This window comes from Oncorhynchus kisutch, linkage group LG9, assembly GCF_002021735.2.
Source record: "Oncorhynchus kisutch isolate 150728-3 linkage group LG9, Okis_V2, whole genome shotgun sequence".
Taxonomy (NCBI): Eukaryota; Metazoa; Chordata; class Actinopteri; order Salmoniformes; family Salmonidae; genus Oncorhynchus; species Oncorhynchus kisutch.
The window spans coordinates 40264301-40281217 of NC_034182.2; the positions used below are offsets into that span (position 1 = coordinate 40264301).

General features: G+C 43.4%; 2 protein-coding genes across 3 annotated transcripts in view; both read left to right on the top strand.

The window, feature by feature from the left end:
• Nucleotides 1-1425: 1425 nt before the first annotated feature.
• On the top strand, nucleotides 1426-8304 carry rwdd (RWD domain containing 4). 2 transcript variants are annotated; one of them, XM_031832591.1, is made up of 8 exons: nucleotides 1426-1676; nucleotides 3430-3510; nucleotides 5381-5490; nucleotides 6286-6436; nucleotides 6723-6822; nucleotides 6946-6995; nucleotides 7354-7356; nucleotides 7464-8304. In XM_031832591.1, the coding sequence occupies exons 1-8, from the start codon at nucleotides 1653-1655 to the stop codon at nucleotides 7494-7496; spliced, it is 552 nt and encodes a 183-aa protein (XP_031688451.1). In that variant the 5' UTR covers nucleotides 1426-1652; the 3' UTR covers nucleotides 7497-8304. The 2 variants fall into 2 exon arrangements, with proteins under 2 accessions (XP_031688451.1, XP_031688449.1); XM_031832589.1 differs by having other exon boundaries at nucleotides 6946-7356.
• A 105-nt stretch (nucleotides 8305-8409) lies between these two features.
• The window catches only part of LOC109896520 (NACHT domain- and WD repeat-containing protein 1), a 33929-nt gene continuing 25421 nt past the window's right edge, over nucleotides 8410-16917 (top strand). The window contains exons 1-12 of the mRNA XM_020490776.2: nucleotides 8410-8981; nucleotides 9204-9260; nucleotides 9436-9555; nucleotides 10023-10094; nucleotides 10176-10277; nucleotides 10391-10697; nucleotides 10781-10980; nucleotides 11161-11585; nucleotides 12123-12277; nucleotides 12565-12782; nucleotides 16501-16640; nucleotides 16802-16912. Coding sequence (XP_020346365.2) covers nucleotides 8898-8981; nucleotides 9204-9260; nucleotides 9436-9555; nucleotides 10023-10094; nucleotides 10176-10277; nucleotides 10391-10697; nucleotides 10781-10980; nucleotides 11161-11585; nucleotides 12123-12277; nucleotides 12565-12782; nucleotides 16501-16640; nucleotides 16802-16912 — 1991 coding nt within the window. The 5' untranslated portion in view covers nucleotides 8410-8897. The remainder of the gene's footprint in view (nucleotides 8982-9203; nucleotides 9261-9435; nucleotides 9556-10022; nucleotides 10095-10175; nucleotides 10278-10390; nucleotides 10698-10780; nucleotides 10981-11160; nucleotides 11586-12122; nucleotides 12278-12564; nucleotides 12783-16500; nucleotides 16641-16801; nucleotides 16913-16917) is intronic.

Sequence of the window (16917 nt, forward strand, 5' to 3'; positions counted from 1 at the left end):
CTTTGGGTCCTGACAACTGAAACACAGAAATGTTCCTGCAACGTTCCCGTGAAAACGTGTCTAGAACATCCATATCTTATATTCTGAGAACATGGCAACCATGTTCTGGCTATGTTCTGTTTGACGTTAAGGGAACGGTCTCTCGGAAACAGTCCTTGTACATCACTGGAGCATTCCTATGAAAAAGTTATAGGGTAACAACAAAACGAGACCCTTAAGGGAACGTTCTATAAAGTTGTGGAAACGCTTGTTGTTAGCTGGGAAGAAAGAGAGGCTTTTCTATGAATGAAATAAGAATTAGGGCCTTAGCTAGTATCTCTGAGTGACCCTACCATTGGGACCAAAGTGTGGTTCAACAAGACAGCTGAGGCTGATCACTTGACCTTTATGTCAACGACACATGGGCTGATGTCATTGAGCTGCGGTGCTGATTTATAAGGCCTCGTGAGCCATTCTCTGGCCTAAAAATAGATTAGAGCGTCTATTCAGTGTATTGTCACGATGAGCGATATGGTACTTTCGATTCAACAATTGATACTGTACCAGATTAATGTTTGTTTGGTGAGTACCAAGTTCCATACCAGTCTGCCTATTTCTAAAGAGAAAATGAACAAAAATATAAAATAGAAACGCAACATGCAACAACAATTTTAAGGACATCAGTACAATTTAAATAAATTCATTAAGGCCTTAATCTATGGATTTCACATGACTGAGTAGGGGCGCAGCCCTGGATGGGCCTGGGAGGGCAGCCAGGCCCAGCCAATTAGAATTTGTTTTTCCCCACAAAAGACAGAAATACTCCTCAGTTTCATCAGCTGTCCAGGTGGCTGGTCTCAGACGATTCCGCAAGTGAATAAGACAGATGTGGAGGTCCTGGACTGGCGTGATTACAGGTGGTCTGTGGTTGTGAGGCAAGTTGGACATACTGCCAAATTCTCTAAAATGACATTGGAGGCAGCTTATGGTAGAGACGTTAACATTCAATTCTCTGGCATCAGCTCTGGTGGACATTCCTGCAGTCAGCATGCCAATTGCACGCCCCCTCAGAAAATCTGTGGCATTGTGTTGTGTGACAAAAACTGCACATTGTATAGTGGGCTTTTATTGTCCCCAGCACAAGGTGCACCAGTGCAATGATCATGCTGTTTAATCAGCTTCTTGATATGCCACACCTGTCAGGTGGATGGATTATCTTGGCAAAGGAGAAATGCTTACTAAACAGGGATGTAAACAAATTATGTGCACATAATTTGAGAGAAAAAAGCTTTTTGTGCATATGGAAAAATGTCTGGTATCTTTTATTTCAGCTCATCAAACCAACACTTTACAAGTTCCGTTTATATATTTGTTGAGTATATTTAGGACATCTTAGTTCCAGACACCCTCCCGTGGCCATAAAAAAGCATTGCAGAATCTGCACGAGTGGTCGGGTTCAAAGTTCAGAGACATTGCGCATGCGTACAATGCGAAGCACATCATGGGTCACGTCTGACGTTGGATCAACTAGATACGTTGCTACATTTATAAACTAGCTATATATATTTTTTTTATCACAGACATGACACGTTAACTCTGCACTTTTCATATTTTGTACTGTTAGCTAGACATATTTGACTACATTGTTTAGCGTCACCTGAAAGAAAGAAATCATGACTGCCAACGAGGATCAAGAGGTAATATCTGGTGATGCTAAACAGCGCGCTAGCTAGCTAACAGAGCTGGCTAGCAGTGATGTACGAAGGCTGAACTGTTAACAGTTTTCGACAAAAAACAAAGTTTCATGAACGAAGTACTAGCATTACCGTAGTCAGTGGATGCTTGGGCTAGTTTGTCTAGTTAGCTAACTGAAGAACTAGGATAGTTTTGCCTAGTTAGCTAACTGAAGAACTAGGCTAGTTTTAGCCACACCACCAGTTAGCCAACGATAGCTCTGAGTAGTGTGAGTCAGTGCACTGAATCTCCTTAGATAGCTAACGTATTTATATTGAACAAAAAATATGAACCCAACATGAAAAGTGTTGGTCCGATGTTTGATAGGCTGAAATAAAATGTCCCAGATATTTTCCATATGCACAAAAAGCTTATTTCTCTCAAATGCGCACAAATTTGTTTACATCCTTGTTAGTAAGCATTTCTCCTTTGCCAAGATAATCCATCCGCCTGACAGTTATCGATCAACAATTTGATTAAACAGCATGATCATTACACAGGTGTACCTTATGCTGGGGACAATAAAAGGCCACTCTAAAAGGTGAAGTTTTGTCACACAACACAACGCCACAGATGTCTCAAGTTTTGAGGGAGCGTGCAATTGGTATGCTGATTGCAGGATTCCAAGTGCTGTTGCCAGATAATTTAATGTTAGTTTCTCTACCATGAACCGCCTCCTACATTGTTTTAGAGTATTTGGCAGTATGTCCAATCGGCCTCACAACCACAGACCACCTGTAACCACGCCAGCCCAGAACTTCCACATCTGGCTTCTTCACCTGCGGGATCATCAGAGACCAGCCACCTGGACAGTTGATGAAACTGTAGGTTAGCACCACCAAAGAATTACGGCAGAAACCGTCTCAGGGAAGCTCATCTGCGTGCTCGTCGTCCTCACCAGGATCTGGACCTGACTGCAGATTGCTTTCGTAACTGACACTCTGTGGGCCAATGCTCATCTTCGATGGCTACTGGCATGCTGGAAAAGTGTTTTCTATGGACAAACATTAATGTTAATTTTAATGCACAGAGATACCGTGATGAGATCCTGAGGCCCGTTATCGTGCCATTTTATCCGCCGCCATCACCTCATGATAATGCAAGGATCTGTACACAACTCCTGGAAGCTGAAAATGTCCCAGTTCTTCCATGGCCTGCATACTCACCAGACATGTCATACGACAGCGTGTTCCAGTTCCCGCCAATACCCAGCAACTTCGCACAGCCATTGAAGAGGAGTGGGACAACATTCCACAGGCCACAATCAACAGCCTGATCAACTATATGAGAAGGAGATGTCGCGCTGCATGAGGCACACCAGATACTGATGGGTTTTTCTGATCCACCCCCCTACCTTTTTTAAAGGTATCTGTGACGAACAGATGCATACCTGTATTCCCAGTAGTGTGAAATCCATAGATTAGGGCCTAATGAACTTATGAACTGCAACTCAGTAAAATCTTTGAAATTGTTGCATTTTATGTTTTTGTTCTATATATTATCTAGCTACCTACCGTCTTTTATCCAGCATCAATGAATAACCTCTCTCTCTCTCGGTCTGTCTCTCTCTCTCCCTGTCTCTCTCTCTCTGTCTTCTCTATCTCTCTCTGTCTCTCTCTCTCTGTCTTGGTCTCTGTCTTCTCTCTCTTTCTGTCTTGGTCTCTGTCTTCTCTCTCTCTCTGTCTTCTCTCTCCCTCACTTTGGTTACTGTTCCAGATGGAGTTAGAAGCCCTCCGTTCTATATACGAGGGGGACGAGTGCTTCAAGGAAGTCAGCCCGGTTTCATTTCAGTTTAGGGTGAGTAGCTTGTTGAATGGGATGTGGTGCAGAATTTGTAGAGGTGAGATTCTCAATTGGGAAAACAACTGTCCAAAGAGAGTTCATCTTTGTCATATAGTGGGAGGAAATTAAGCGTAGTGGTTAGAACAAGCAAGGAGGTGGGCAAAGCCGTGCAGGAGATCGTGACATCCTGTTGGTGCGTTGTAGCATATTTCCATTGGGGAACTCATCTGAAGTAGGCATGTGCACCAACTCGATTTGACCTTGCACTCCTAAATGACACAATTTTAAATATATATTTGAACTTTGGCAAAGCCTCAAGTCTATAACACTTAGTGCACTGTGTTTGTAACAGTTTTGGGAACAGAAACATGTATTGAGATCAGATGTTTAATCGATGAGTGTGCAGAATGTCGGCCCAGTTTAACACAGTTCCATCCTCTCCAACTACCTCTCGACTGGACTTCCTCTCACTACCATATTTGGTGGTGAGAAAATGGTTCTAAATGGATGCTTCAGTTTTATTGCCCCAGTGACATGTCTGGGTTACCCCTTCTGTCTGTGGTCCATCCTCTTCTCCTACGTGATCCGGAAACGGATAAGGTGTGGCCATATCTCGGAGATTGTCAGTTTGTTAATAGGCGGCAGGAGGAGTTTTATTTAGTATTTATTTATCCTATGGCAGAGGATGCTCAGGAATATCTTACTGCTGATGAATTTAAATCAGCCACATCCCCTTTGAACCAGCTGTTGTTGGGTGAAAAAAGCATTCACAGATTAAAAAATGATAAACTACTTTAAAAATATATACTTTTAGCCTCCCGGGTGGTGAAGGGCGCTGTACTGCAGCGCCAGCTGTGCCACTAGAGACTCTGGGTTCGTGCCCAGGCTCTGTCGTAACCGCGGCTGGCTTCCGGGTTGGGATGCGCGCTGTGTTAAGAAGCAGTGCGGCTTGGTTGGGTTGTGTATCGGAGGACGCGTGGCTTTCGACCTTCGTCTCTCCCGAGCCCGTACGGGAGTTGTAGCGATGAGACAAGATAGTAATTACTAACAATTGGATACCATGAAATTAGGGAGGGAAAAAAGGGGTAAAATTAAATAAATATATATATATATATATACTTTTATGTATAAACATCTTTTATAAAATCTTTTCGCCTTTTGACCTTTTTCAAAAAGAGTCGAGTAGAGGTCGTAGGAGACGAAGTGAGGAATCAAGGAAATTAAAGTGCGATTCTCCTCAATCAAATGTTATTTGTCACATACACATGGTTAGAAGATGTTAATGCGAGTGTAGCGAAAATGCTTGTGCTTCTAGTTCCGACAATGCAGTAATAACCAACGAGTAATCTAACCTAACAATTTCACAACTACTACCTTATACACACAAGTGTAAAGGAATGAAGAATATGTACATAAAGATATATGAATGAGTGATGGTACAGAACGGCATAGGCAAGATGCAGTAGATGGTATCGAGTACAGTATAACATATGAGATGAGTAATGTAGGGTATGTAAACATAAAAGTGGCTAGTGATACATTTTTCATCCATTTTTACATTATTAAAGTGGCTGGAGTTGAGTCAGTATGTTGGCAGCAGCCACTCAATGTTAGTGATGGCTGTTTAACAGTCTGATGGCCTTGAGATAGAAGCTGTTTTTCAGTCTCTCGGTCCCAGCTTTGATGCACCTGTACTGACCTCGCCTTCTGGATGATAGCGGGGTGAACAGGCAGTGGCTCGGGTGGTTGTTGTCTCCCAAACCTCTTCAGCTCACCTGATTTCAGTTGGTTTACTAATCATCTGGGTAGTCAGGAAGAGGTTTGGGGGAACACTGTCGAGGTGAATGAACATTGTCTAACATCCCGAACCACTTCCTTTTCCCAGATAGGAGAACATGATGACTCCAAAGCGTTCATTCTGGATATTTCATGGCCTGAGATGTATCCTGAAATGGCACCTGAAATTTCTCTAGATGGCTTTTTCAACAAAAAAATGTAAGTCACCGTTGACTCTGTACAATACTTATTGTGGTTAGCCTAATTTATGTTACTACCATGCCATATTATTATTATTATTATTTTATTTTATTTTTTTACCTTTTATTTAACCAGGCAAGTCAGTTAAGAACAACGCCTTGTTCAGGGGGCAGAACGACAGATGTTTATCCTGTCATCTCGGGGATTCGATCTAGCAACCTTCCGGTTGTTCGTCCAACACTCTAACCACTCGGCTTCCTGCCACCCCATTTTAACCTCACTCTCTCTATTATTATTTTTTCTATATATATATTTATTTTACCTTTATTTAACTAGGCAAGTCAGTTAAGAACACATTCTTATTTTCAATGACGGCCTAGGAACAGTGGGTTAACTGCCTGTTCAGGGGCAGAACGACAGATTTGTACCTTGTCAGCTCGGGGGTTTGAACTTACAACCTCCCTGTTACTAGTCCAACACTCTAACCACTAGGCTACCCTGCCGCCCAATATGCCTAAGTTTGGGCCATGATCCAGCAATGCAATGCAATGCAGCGAGCCTGTAAAGATACAAAATAACTTTAATGTATGAAGTTATCTAACTAATTCCTGAGGTAGTTACATTGAGTTGGTCCTGTCCTCCGTGGCTCTTTTGGTAGTGCATGGTACTTGCAATGCCAGGATAGTGTGTTTTAGATTCCTCCTGGGGCCACTCCTACGGAAAGTGTATGTACGCGAGACTTGACTGTAAGTCGTTTTGGGGTAAAAACACCAGCGAAATGGCGTTTTATTCTAAAAATGATTATTTTATCAGATCTTCAGAGACCAAGCAGCTGATCATCTCTGGGTTGGAGGAGCAGGTGGAGGCCAACTTGGGCACTGCCATGATGTACACCCTGTTCGAGTGGGCCAAAGACAACCAGGAAGCTCTGATGGAGAACCACCAAGCTGTGGTCACTGCCGTGGTCAGTGTGTTACACAGACACACACACACACACACAACCACAGACACACACACAACCACACACACACACACACACACAACCACACACACACACACACAACCACACACACACACACACAACCACACACACACACACACACACACACACACACACACACACACACACACACAACCACACACACAACCACAACCAGAGAAATAGAATGACTTGACTTTCCGTTCAAGTCGGTTTAGTATTTATATACACATTGTGCTCATTAACCAGAGGTCACCTGTTTCCCCCCCAGACACTGACATCCAACAGCGACCTCAACGCCCCAGCCAAGAAGAAAGAGAAGAAGGAACAGCTGACCAAATCACAGAAGAGGAAGATCACATGTAGAACTGGTAAGGGACTGAAATGACTTGAGTATTTCCTTTTCCATCACAAATGACCTTTTAAAAAAAAAAAATTAAAGTCAAGGCTATTGATATTTAAACGGTGCTATTCACACTATACCGTTTCAACAGATAACAAGGGGGAGCTCCCCAGAGGCTGGGACTGGGTCGACGTCATCAAGGTATATTCCTTCAGTCAGTTCACGGCAGTTGATTTTGTGCCGACTGTTTTTGTTGTCCTATTTCATAAGACACCCTTACTATTGATAGCACCCGTGTTGCCGCTAGCACCCGTGTTGCCGCTAGCACCCGTGTTGCCGCTAGCACCCGTGTTGCCGCTAGCACCCGTGTTGCCAATAGCACCCTTGCTGCCAATAGCACCCTTGTTGCCAATAGCACCCTTGTTGCCAATAGCACCCTTGTTGCCAATAGCACCCTTGTTGCCAATAGCACCCTTGTTGCCAATAGCACCCTTGTTCATCATTTTAATTTCTCTCCTTTCTTGCATCTTCAACTTGTTGAACATGACACTCCATCCAGCATGTAAGTACAATGGAAAAATGACATAATTCCCAATATACATAAAAAAAATGCCCCATCTGAGCTTACTGTGGTTTCTAAATGCTTTTCTCTATATTGTTGTTTTTCAGTTGAGCAGAACAGGCGGTAAAGAGGAAGACTAGAATGCCGTGGAGGAGGTGGAGAGGTCTCTGGTACTGCTTTTACCAGGAAGTGAAGTCTCCCGACCTCACTCAGACCACCTGACCTGGCCGCTGCTCCGTAGACTCCTTCCAGTCTGCCCCAAGACACCACACCCAAGATGGCCGCTTTTTCGCTCCAAGGGAAGACGGGGTGCCTCTACACCTGAACACAATCAATAGTTGTCAAAGCTGTCGTTTTGAGAGGGCGTCACACATACAGGTGGTTTAGTGTCATATCGGAAGGAGTTTAAAATGTGGCTTTTTTTATTTTTAATGAACTGTTTTCATTTGCTTGGAGGAGACCCCAAATGTGTGACTCATTTTGGTTGTACCGGTGGTGATGACAGTGGATTGCAGCGTGAGCTGCATTGAAACAACGAAAGCTTGTACGGGTGTGTGATAGTATTTGTGCCGTCGGAATAGGTCGAGGTGGCAGTGTCATCTGTTTTCACTAGTACTGTATGCTTGTCAAAGTGGAATGATCTGGACCTCTTGTTACCATGAGCCAGACTTCCATGTACTGTCATCACTGCCAGGGAATTGAAAATCTGTCCACTTTGAGACCGGTTCAGTTGCTAGGCATCAGAGCTGTAAAACGTGCTTTACCAGGAATGTCAACGTATAGCTGTATGACTTTAGGATACTCAGTGTATCTGATGTACAGTGGTGTGGAACATAAACTCAACATGTTATGAAGGACACGACTGAATATGTGATATTGTGTCCCTTTAATTTAGAGATGTGCTGGAGAAACTTTTTTTTTTTTTAAATAAAAAAATGATTATTACGATATTGTTCTTATATTTATTTTTAGCTTGTCCATGTTTCTCAACTAAAAATACACCCTGGCATAATGTAGTGTATTGTATGTTCTGTTGTCGTTTTGATAAAAGAAAAAAAACACAGAAAATGTGAATACCAAATACGTTATGCCCTTGCACCAGTGTTGTGGGGGTATGATATTTGGTTCCCATGGCGATGTATCTGAATAGTATCTAGAGTGTAGAAAACATAGTAATGAATAGGAGGCCCGCCTGAAGCTTATTTTTCTACGTCATTAAAGCTATGTCCGAAAATAAGCTTTACTTTCGAATATCCCGACGCATTCTTAAACCGAGGTGTAAGTAAAGAACTGTTAACTCTGTCCGTTTATTATGCGTTTATACGCACCGGGTCAGTGCGTCGCAGTTGGCTTACTATTAGTGGAACATGAACCATCACTCGGAACTCCGCCCTGGACAACACTAACTGCCAAAGGAGTTGTCACTGCTCCAAACACAGTGGGACAGATGAAACTGTCAGCGTTGAATTGTGATGGTGGATGGTGAGCCATTGAAGCTTCGAGCGGGATAAGAAATTAATGCGCGACAGCCAGGATAGCCAATGAAGATGGGTGATTCTGTCCTAGAATTAAGAACAATGTGGACTTCTAATAACGGAATTGTCCCCAAAAAGAAGACAAGGAGAGTAAGTTCCAACTATTTCGTTATTCCTGTGTGCGCTAATTTGCAATTATGGACACCTTGTAGCTTTCGTAAAAATGTGAACTAATTTTATAACTTTTTTTTCCTCACACCTTGTAGCTTTTATATTAAATTAACATGACTTACTATAACTGAACATAAATGTGTAGCTCTTAATTAAGAGCTTCCTGTAATGTTAGGCTACAATTTTCCATTTTGTTCATAGGTGAAAGAAGTTGTAATATTTCCACTAATTTCCAATGGCTCTACCTCACTGCGTCGGGTGAGTTTAGGTGCCAGCTAGTCTCATAATATTCTGTACACCATTAGATTATCTGCTCTCTTATCACCCAATTTGACGGTTCAATTGTTCTACATAAGTCATTTACATTGATTTTATAACCGTCATTAGTATCAGTTCACCCAGTGTTCCTTTCTCATTGGTAAATTCGTCATAGCATCAGGACAGCAAAAACAAGAGAGCGACCATTCCCACATTCCAAAGACTCCAGGAGATGTTCTTTTCCGACTGTCGATCCGACCATTCCATTCTAGCGAAAAAGATTAGGTCCAATAAGGTAAGGTAATTGATCCAGTTTGAGTGACACGTGTTTAAACAATGAGTGGGTCTAATTCTGAATGCTGATTTGTTAAAAAGGCATTTCAACCGTTGTCTATTCCACAAATTACCACCAGATAAATCTATGATGTTAAAATGCCTATTTATTCTGTTCCATCTGACTGAGCAATCCACCATCTCATCAGCTCAGCCAGGCAATTTATAAACTTGATCTCCACTATAAATAGCATCTAGACATTATCTCACATTTCTTTTAGACATTTAGTTTTCAACGGAGGTGATTTGTATAAACCTTGGTGTCTGTCTCTCCGACATTTGCAACATTGTTTCAATATTTAAATTCGATCTCCAGCTGTCCCATAGTAATGAACGTGTCGGGAGGAGACAGACAGGGCAGCGTTTCTCAGCCTGTCAATGTATAGTCCATCCATGTGTTGCTTACTGTAGTCTGTATTTATATTGTAGAGAGCAGACAGGAGTATTCCTTTGACCAAAGTCAGCGAGGAGTCAGAGTCCCAGATAACAGCTCACCTCAGAGTAAGTCGTCTGCACACCTCTGGACGCCTTATGTTTTCATGTGTTCTATCTAATTATTCATGTTGTAAATCTTCTTCTCAGTATCAATTTCTGCAGCGCCATGTAAAGTCGTACGGACAAAGCACACCGTCAGAGGAGAAAGGGGTGAATGTGCTGCATCTGCAGAAGATGTATTTATTCAAGGTGAGGAGGACCAAGCAACTCTTTGCTGATTCATCCTTCCTGATCTGATAATGGAAGAAAACCTGATCCCATTCTTCATTTAGTTTGGGCTTTTTTAAATGTATTTTTGTTAGGACAAAGCAGCTTTCAAAGCCTTACCAGATGGAGGACTTGATGACACTGAGGATACTGCTCCTCAACACCTGCTGCAGAGTTTGGTGGCACTGGAAGAAGAGGACCGTGTTTGTGTAAACCAGGATGTCACCACATGGGCTGAAAGTGTTCCCGAAATTGTCAAATGTCTATTGGCTGGATCTTCTAATGGTGTTGTCAAGACAACAGGAGGTGACCCTCATTCATTAGGTCTCACAGTTATAACAGATGACCTGGAACATGCCAAGAAGAGGAGATTCATGATCTACATATGTGGTGGATATAAAGGTGAGCGTGCGAGCGTGAGCATGCATGTGTGCTTGTCTCTGTATGTGTATCAACCATAATCCCACCCCCCCCCACACACACAGACACGGTGGCAGAGAGGAGTGCGTTGATGGAGACTGTGTTCCCTCGTCTGTACCTCTACTGCAAACAGAGGGGCTATGACTTCAGGATGGTGGACCTGCGCTTGGGCGTGGGAGACCCTGTGTCGGATAGACACGACACGGCAGAGCTGCACGTGGAGGCCCTCGCACAGTGTCAGGAAACACTGGGGCCAAACTTCATAGTGAGATATCTCTCTAGTTTAATTTGTTTTTATTCAAATCATTTCTCTCTTCCTTTTTTTCTCTTTCTTTTCACTGATCTCTTATCCAACATATCGTCCCACACGTTTACGACCCTTCTGCCAGTCACTAGCTAAACTCCTGGATTCCGTGAAGTTATTCATTAGTGTTTTATTTTATAGTTATTCCTTGGTCAGAAGTACGAGGTCCAGACCCTGCCCAGCACTATCTCCAGAGAGGTGTTTGAGGCCATCGTGAACGTGGTGGAGAGAGACAGACAGAAGATGTCCAAGAAAAAACACCCCAAGATGGACGACGTCATCAGTGATTCCAAGTCTAATATCGCCACAGGAAGTGACACGGGCAGCTTTGTTGTTCCAGAACACAACAACAATCATGATTCAGGAGATCCAGCTCCAAAATCTGGGTTAATGAGCGATGAGATTTCCGTATCCCGTAATTCCCTCTCTGATGCAGATGAGACGCGGATAAGTCCTGCAGCGACGAGGTGTTGGGCAGACTTCGATCGGGATCTGATCCTACTCCAGACGTGGTACAGACTAGATGAGAACTGTGATCCTCCTGTCTACCGTCTACTCCCTGTGAGGTAAGATATAAAATTACACTGTTGCTCTTATTGCTATGCCTGATTTCAAAGTCTGAGAGATTGTCACAAGCTTGGCCATGACACATTGATGTCAACTTTTATTTTATATTTTGTAAAGCACTTTTTTTTGCGGGTTTGTTGGCATAGTATCCTACTTGTTTGTTTTGTGGATTGTTGAACTGTCCATCACAAGGACCACTAGTAATAGTTTCTTATTTGAAGCTTGTGTAACTTGCTAAACTAGTTACCAACGACCATTGGGAATCCAAACCCAACTGGCATATGAAATGCTTTGTTTGGTTTCCATGGCTCTTGCCCCTAGGCCATGTGTTGTTATGAAAGTGATTGTTTGAGGGTATTTAAAATTAGCCAGACAAACCGTAAGGGAATTGAACTCTCACAGTACAACGACCCTCCCTCTCAGCTTTTTTTTCATTCCATTCACAAGTCTCTTAAATCACTTCACCATATTGGATTGTCGTTAGGTCTCCTTAGTCAATCATCTTGAAATGACCTAGTTCCTGTATGTGTTGGTAGCACCCAACAGCCTGACTTCCTGAGTAGAGATGGCCAGCGGAGGAGGCAGGCGAGGAAGGCGTGGCAAGCTACATGCTTGCACCTGTGGGGGGTGCTACAGAGGAGTGGGACAGAGGCTCTAGGGGAGGAGGGGACATCGCACCTCCTCAGGACAGGTTTGTAATGGGGTGTATGGGGGGGGGGGGTGGATCAGGTTATTTCCCTCTTACAGGAAGTGTACAGGGGGGGGATCAGGTTATTTCCCTCTTACAGGAAGTGTACAGGGGGGGGATCAGGTTATTTCCCTCTTACAGGAAGTGTACAGGGGTGGGATCAGGTTATTTCCCTCTTACAGGAAGTGTACAGGGGGGGATCAGGTTATTTCCCTCTTGCAGGAAGTGTACAGGAAGTAGTCTACATTGCGTTTAGCCATGTCGGTTTTGACACTTTGCTCCCCACCCAGTTCTAGACTGGGAGGTAGAGCAGGGCCTCCAGTCACTAGGAGCCAAGGCCCCTCCAGAGGAACACTGCCACTGCTATAAGAGGGTCATCCCTGACCTCCACTACAGCCTGAGGAACGAACACGCTGCCCACTACATCGACTTGCTGGAAGGTCGACCCCAGGTCAACCACACTCTGAATGCAGCACATCAGGGCTTCATGGATCGCGTTCACAAAAAGGTAAGTGTGTGTGTGTGTGTGTGTGTGTGTGTGTGTGTGTGTGTGTGTGTGTGTGTGTGTGTGTGTGTGTGTGTGTGTGTGTGTGTGTGTGTGTGTGTGTGTGTGTGTGTGTGTGTGAGCATAAAGGAGAGAGCATGATACAAAGTCCGAATGAAAGCATTCATTTTGTTCCATACTTTCACAGAGTAACATCATCGATATCTACATTGCAGTGGCGGTCAGTGCCGTTTAAGATGAAGGAGGATTTTAATTGTTTTTATGAGCATGGCCTTATTTCAATTGTTTTTTGATTTTTTTATTTCACCATTATTTAAGCTGGCCAGTTGAGAACAAGTTCTCATTTACAACTGCGACCTGGCCAAGATAAAGCAAAGCAGTGCGACACAAACAACACAGTTACACTTGATATAAACAAACATACAGGCAATAACACAATAGGAAAATCTATATACAGTGTGTGCAAATGAGGTAAGATAGGGAGGTAAGGCAATAAATAGGCCGTAGTGGCGAAATAATTACAATTTAGCAATTAATCACTGGAATGATAAGAACTCCAGAATATGAATGTGCAAGTAGAGATACTGGGGTGCAAAGGAACAAAACAAATAAATAACAATATGGGGATGAGATGTTTGGGTGGGCTATTTATAGATGGGCTGTGTACAGGTGCAATGATCAGTAAGCTGCTCTGACAGCTGATGCTTAAAGTTAGTGAGGGAGATATAAGACTCCAGCTTCAGTGATTTTTGCAATTAGTTCCAGTCATTGGCAGCAGAAAACTGGAAGGAGAGGTGGCCAAAGGAGGAGTTGGCTTTGGGGATGACCAGTGAAATATACCTGTTGGAGTGTGTGCTATGGGTGGGTGCTGCTATGGTGACCAGTGATCTGAGATAAGGTGGGGCTTTACCTAGCAAAGACTTATAGATGACCTGGAGCCAGTGGTTTTGGCGACGAATATGAAGCGAGGGCCAGCCAACGAGAGCATACAGGTCGCAGTGGTGGGTAGTATATGGGGCTTTGGTGACTAAACGGATGGCACTGTGATAGACTACATCCAATTTGCAGAGTAGAGCATTGGAGGCTATTTTGTAAATGACATAGCCGAAGTCAAGGATCAGTAGTACGAGGTTATGTTTGGCAGCATGAGTGAAGGGGGCTTTGTTGCAAAATAGGAAGCCGATTCTAGATAAAATTTTGGATTGGAGATGCTTAATGTGAGTCTGGAAGGAGAGTTTACAGTCTAACCAGACAGCTAGGTATTTGTAGTTGTCCACATATTCTAAGTCAGAACCGTCCAGAGTAGTGATGCTAGATGGGTGGTTGGGTGCGGGCAGCGATCGTTTGAAGAGCATGCATTTAGTTTTCCCTGCGTTTAAGAGCAGTTGGAGGCCACGTTGTATGGCATTGAAGTTTGTTTGGAGGTTTGTTAACACAGTGTCTAAGGAGGGGCCAGAAGTATACAGAATGGTGTCGTCTGCGTAGAGGTGGATCAAAGAATCACCAACAGCAAGACCGACATCATTGATGTATACAGAGAAAAGAGTCCGCCCGAGAATTGAACCCTGTGGCACCCCATAGAGACTGCCAGAGGTCCGGACAACAGGCCCTCCGATTTGACACACTGAACTCTGTCTGAGAAGTAGTTGGTGAACCAGGCGAGGCAGTCATTTGAGAAACCAAGGCTGTTGAGTCTGCCGATAAGAATGTGGTGATTGACAGAGTCGAAAGCCTTGTCCAGGTCGATGAATACGGCTGTACAGTATTGTCTTTTATCGATAGCGGTTATGATGTCGTTTAGGACCTTGAGTGTGGCTGAGGTTGCATCCAGCCCATGACCCATGACCCATGCTCGGAAACTAGATTGCATAGTGGAGAAGGTACAGTTGGCCAGCCGTAGAAAAATGATTATTGAAATTCTCGATTATCGTAGACAGTGTTTCCTAGCCTCAGTGCAGTGGGTAGCTGGGAGGAGGTGCTCTTATTCTCCATGAACTTCGCAGTGTCCCAGAACTTTTGGAGTTTGTGCTACAGGATGCAAAATTCTACTACGGCATATTGGATGATTGTCATTCATATTCCATTCACCCAGTTCAATGTAACATCATTAGGTTTAGACTACTACATGATACTTGAATTTGTCCTATACCCATCCAATGACGGTTGCTACAACCTAGCCTACGAGTTAGTTTACAACATAGGTGCACAGCTCAGGTCGAGAGAAACATTTTAGTAATCAAGGAGGCCGACAGTGACACATTTAATACTGCCTTGCACACAGTTGCCTGCATTTAGCTGATCTAGTGTGTAATCATTAGACCAACAGTTGCAAACAAGGGTTTATAGTTGGACAAATTCAGGTACGTTTATCCCCATTTGCTTCTGTTTAAGATACGTTTTTCAACATAATCGACAAAATGAATACACCCCTGATTACATCAAATCAAATCAAATTAATTTATATAGCCCTTCGTACATCAGCTGATATCTCAAAGTGCTGTACAGAAACCCAGCCTAAAACCCCAAACGGCAAGCAATGCAGGTGTAGAAGCACGGTGGCTAGGAAAAACTCCCTAGAAAGGCCAAAACCTAGGAAGAAACCTAGAGAGGAACCAGGCTACATGCAAACACACTTCACTTTAATAGCAGCCACATACAAACCGCATGATCACTTTGCTCGTTGTATTCCTTCTCGCATCTACACGCTCTCCTCCCCTCAACTTTTCCCTTCGCTTGTGGACTTCAGTGCACAACACATCAGATGTCTGTGGCCAGGCGAGAAAAAAAAAACTTTCCAAGCCAAACCGCTACACACAGCCTACATTGTTGTCACCGTATTAACATCATAGTCAACAAAACTCCTAGAACTAACGCGTTAGTAAACCCGCTACAATCACGCAGTACATTGTACAGTCAGCAAACAGTTTAGCAGTTATACCGGCAGGCCCCAGTGGCAATAAATCAATAGAAACCAAAAGCTTACCTGGACTTGGAAGAGTTACAGTATTGGATAACCATAGCCTGTTAGCTAACATAGCATCCTTCTCTGTTTGAGCCTGGTATTTGCATAGGCTAAACTAGCTACATTCGCTCGCTAAGTAAGTGAAAGTGAGCTATAGCTAGCTCTCTCTTGCTCTCTCTCTCTCTCTCTCTCTCTCTCTCTCCCGCTCTTGCTTCTTATTCATTTTTGAAGAAATCATTTGTTCAAAACTGTTCAACTATTGGCTTTCTCTCTTTGAGTCAACTACTCACCAAATGTTATGCACTGCAGTGCTAGCTAGCTGTAGCTTATGCTTTCAGTACTAGATTCATTCTCTGATCCTTTGATCGGGTGGACAGCATGTCAGTTCATGCGGTAAGAGCTCTGATAGGTTAGAGGACTTCCTCCTGAAGTTGTCATAATTACTGTGTAAGTCTATGGAAAGAGGCGAGAACCATGAACCTCCTAGGTTGTGTATTGAAGTCAATGGACCCAGAGGAGGACGGAAGCTAGCTGTCCTCCAGCTACACCATGGTGCTACTGTAGACTTGTATAGAAAAACAGTGTGTTTCAATGAATTATTTGGTGACGTGAATTTACTTAGTATAGTTTTATCTAAAAAGCATAACTTTGAAAATGTTTCACAATTTGTATTTTATTTTATTCACTGAGGAAGATGGTTCTCCCCTTCCTCCTTCGAGGATCCTCCACTGACACATTGCCCTTTCTTCCCTCATTAAGTTGCGCCACACCAACATCTATGAGCGTAACGTGGACTGGGGAAGGAATGGCCTGAACCCCAAACATAACCGATCCCAACAGTTCTACACAGAACACATCTCCTCTCACTTCCAGAGGACTGTCATCAACTCTCTGAACAAGTGAGAGAGAAATAAATAAATGCATAACACATGTCATGAAGTATATTGGAACAATATGACACGGTTACATGGTTATCTGTCATTATGTTGGCCCTCCGATATTATTGCGTAACACTCGACTGATGGCATAAATGTTGAGTTGGGCTGTCCCCCTACTCCAGAGTCATGAAGGGGAACAAAGCCAAAGGCTCCTTTGACATCAGACGGAGAGAAGCATCTAGAATGAGGATACAGGAGGAGATCCATCGCCATGTTAACCACGGACACACTCTGTAAG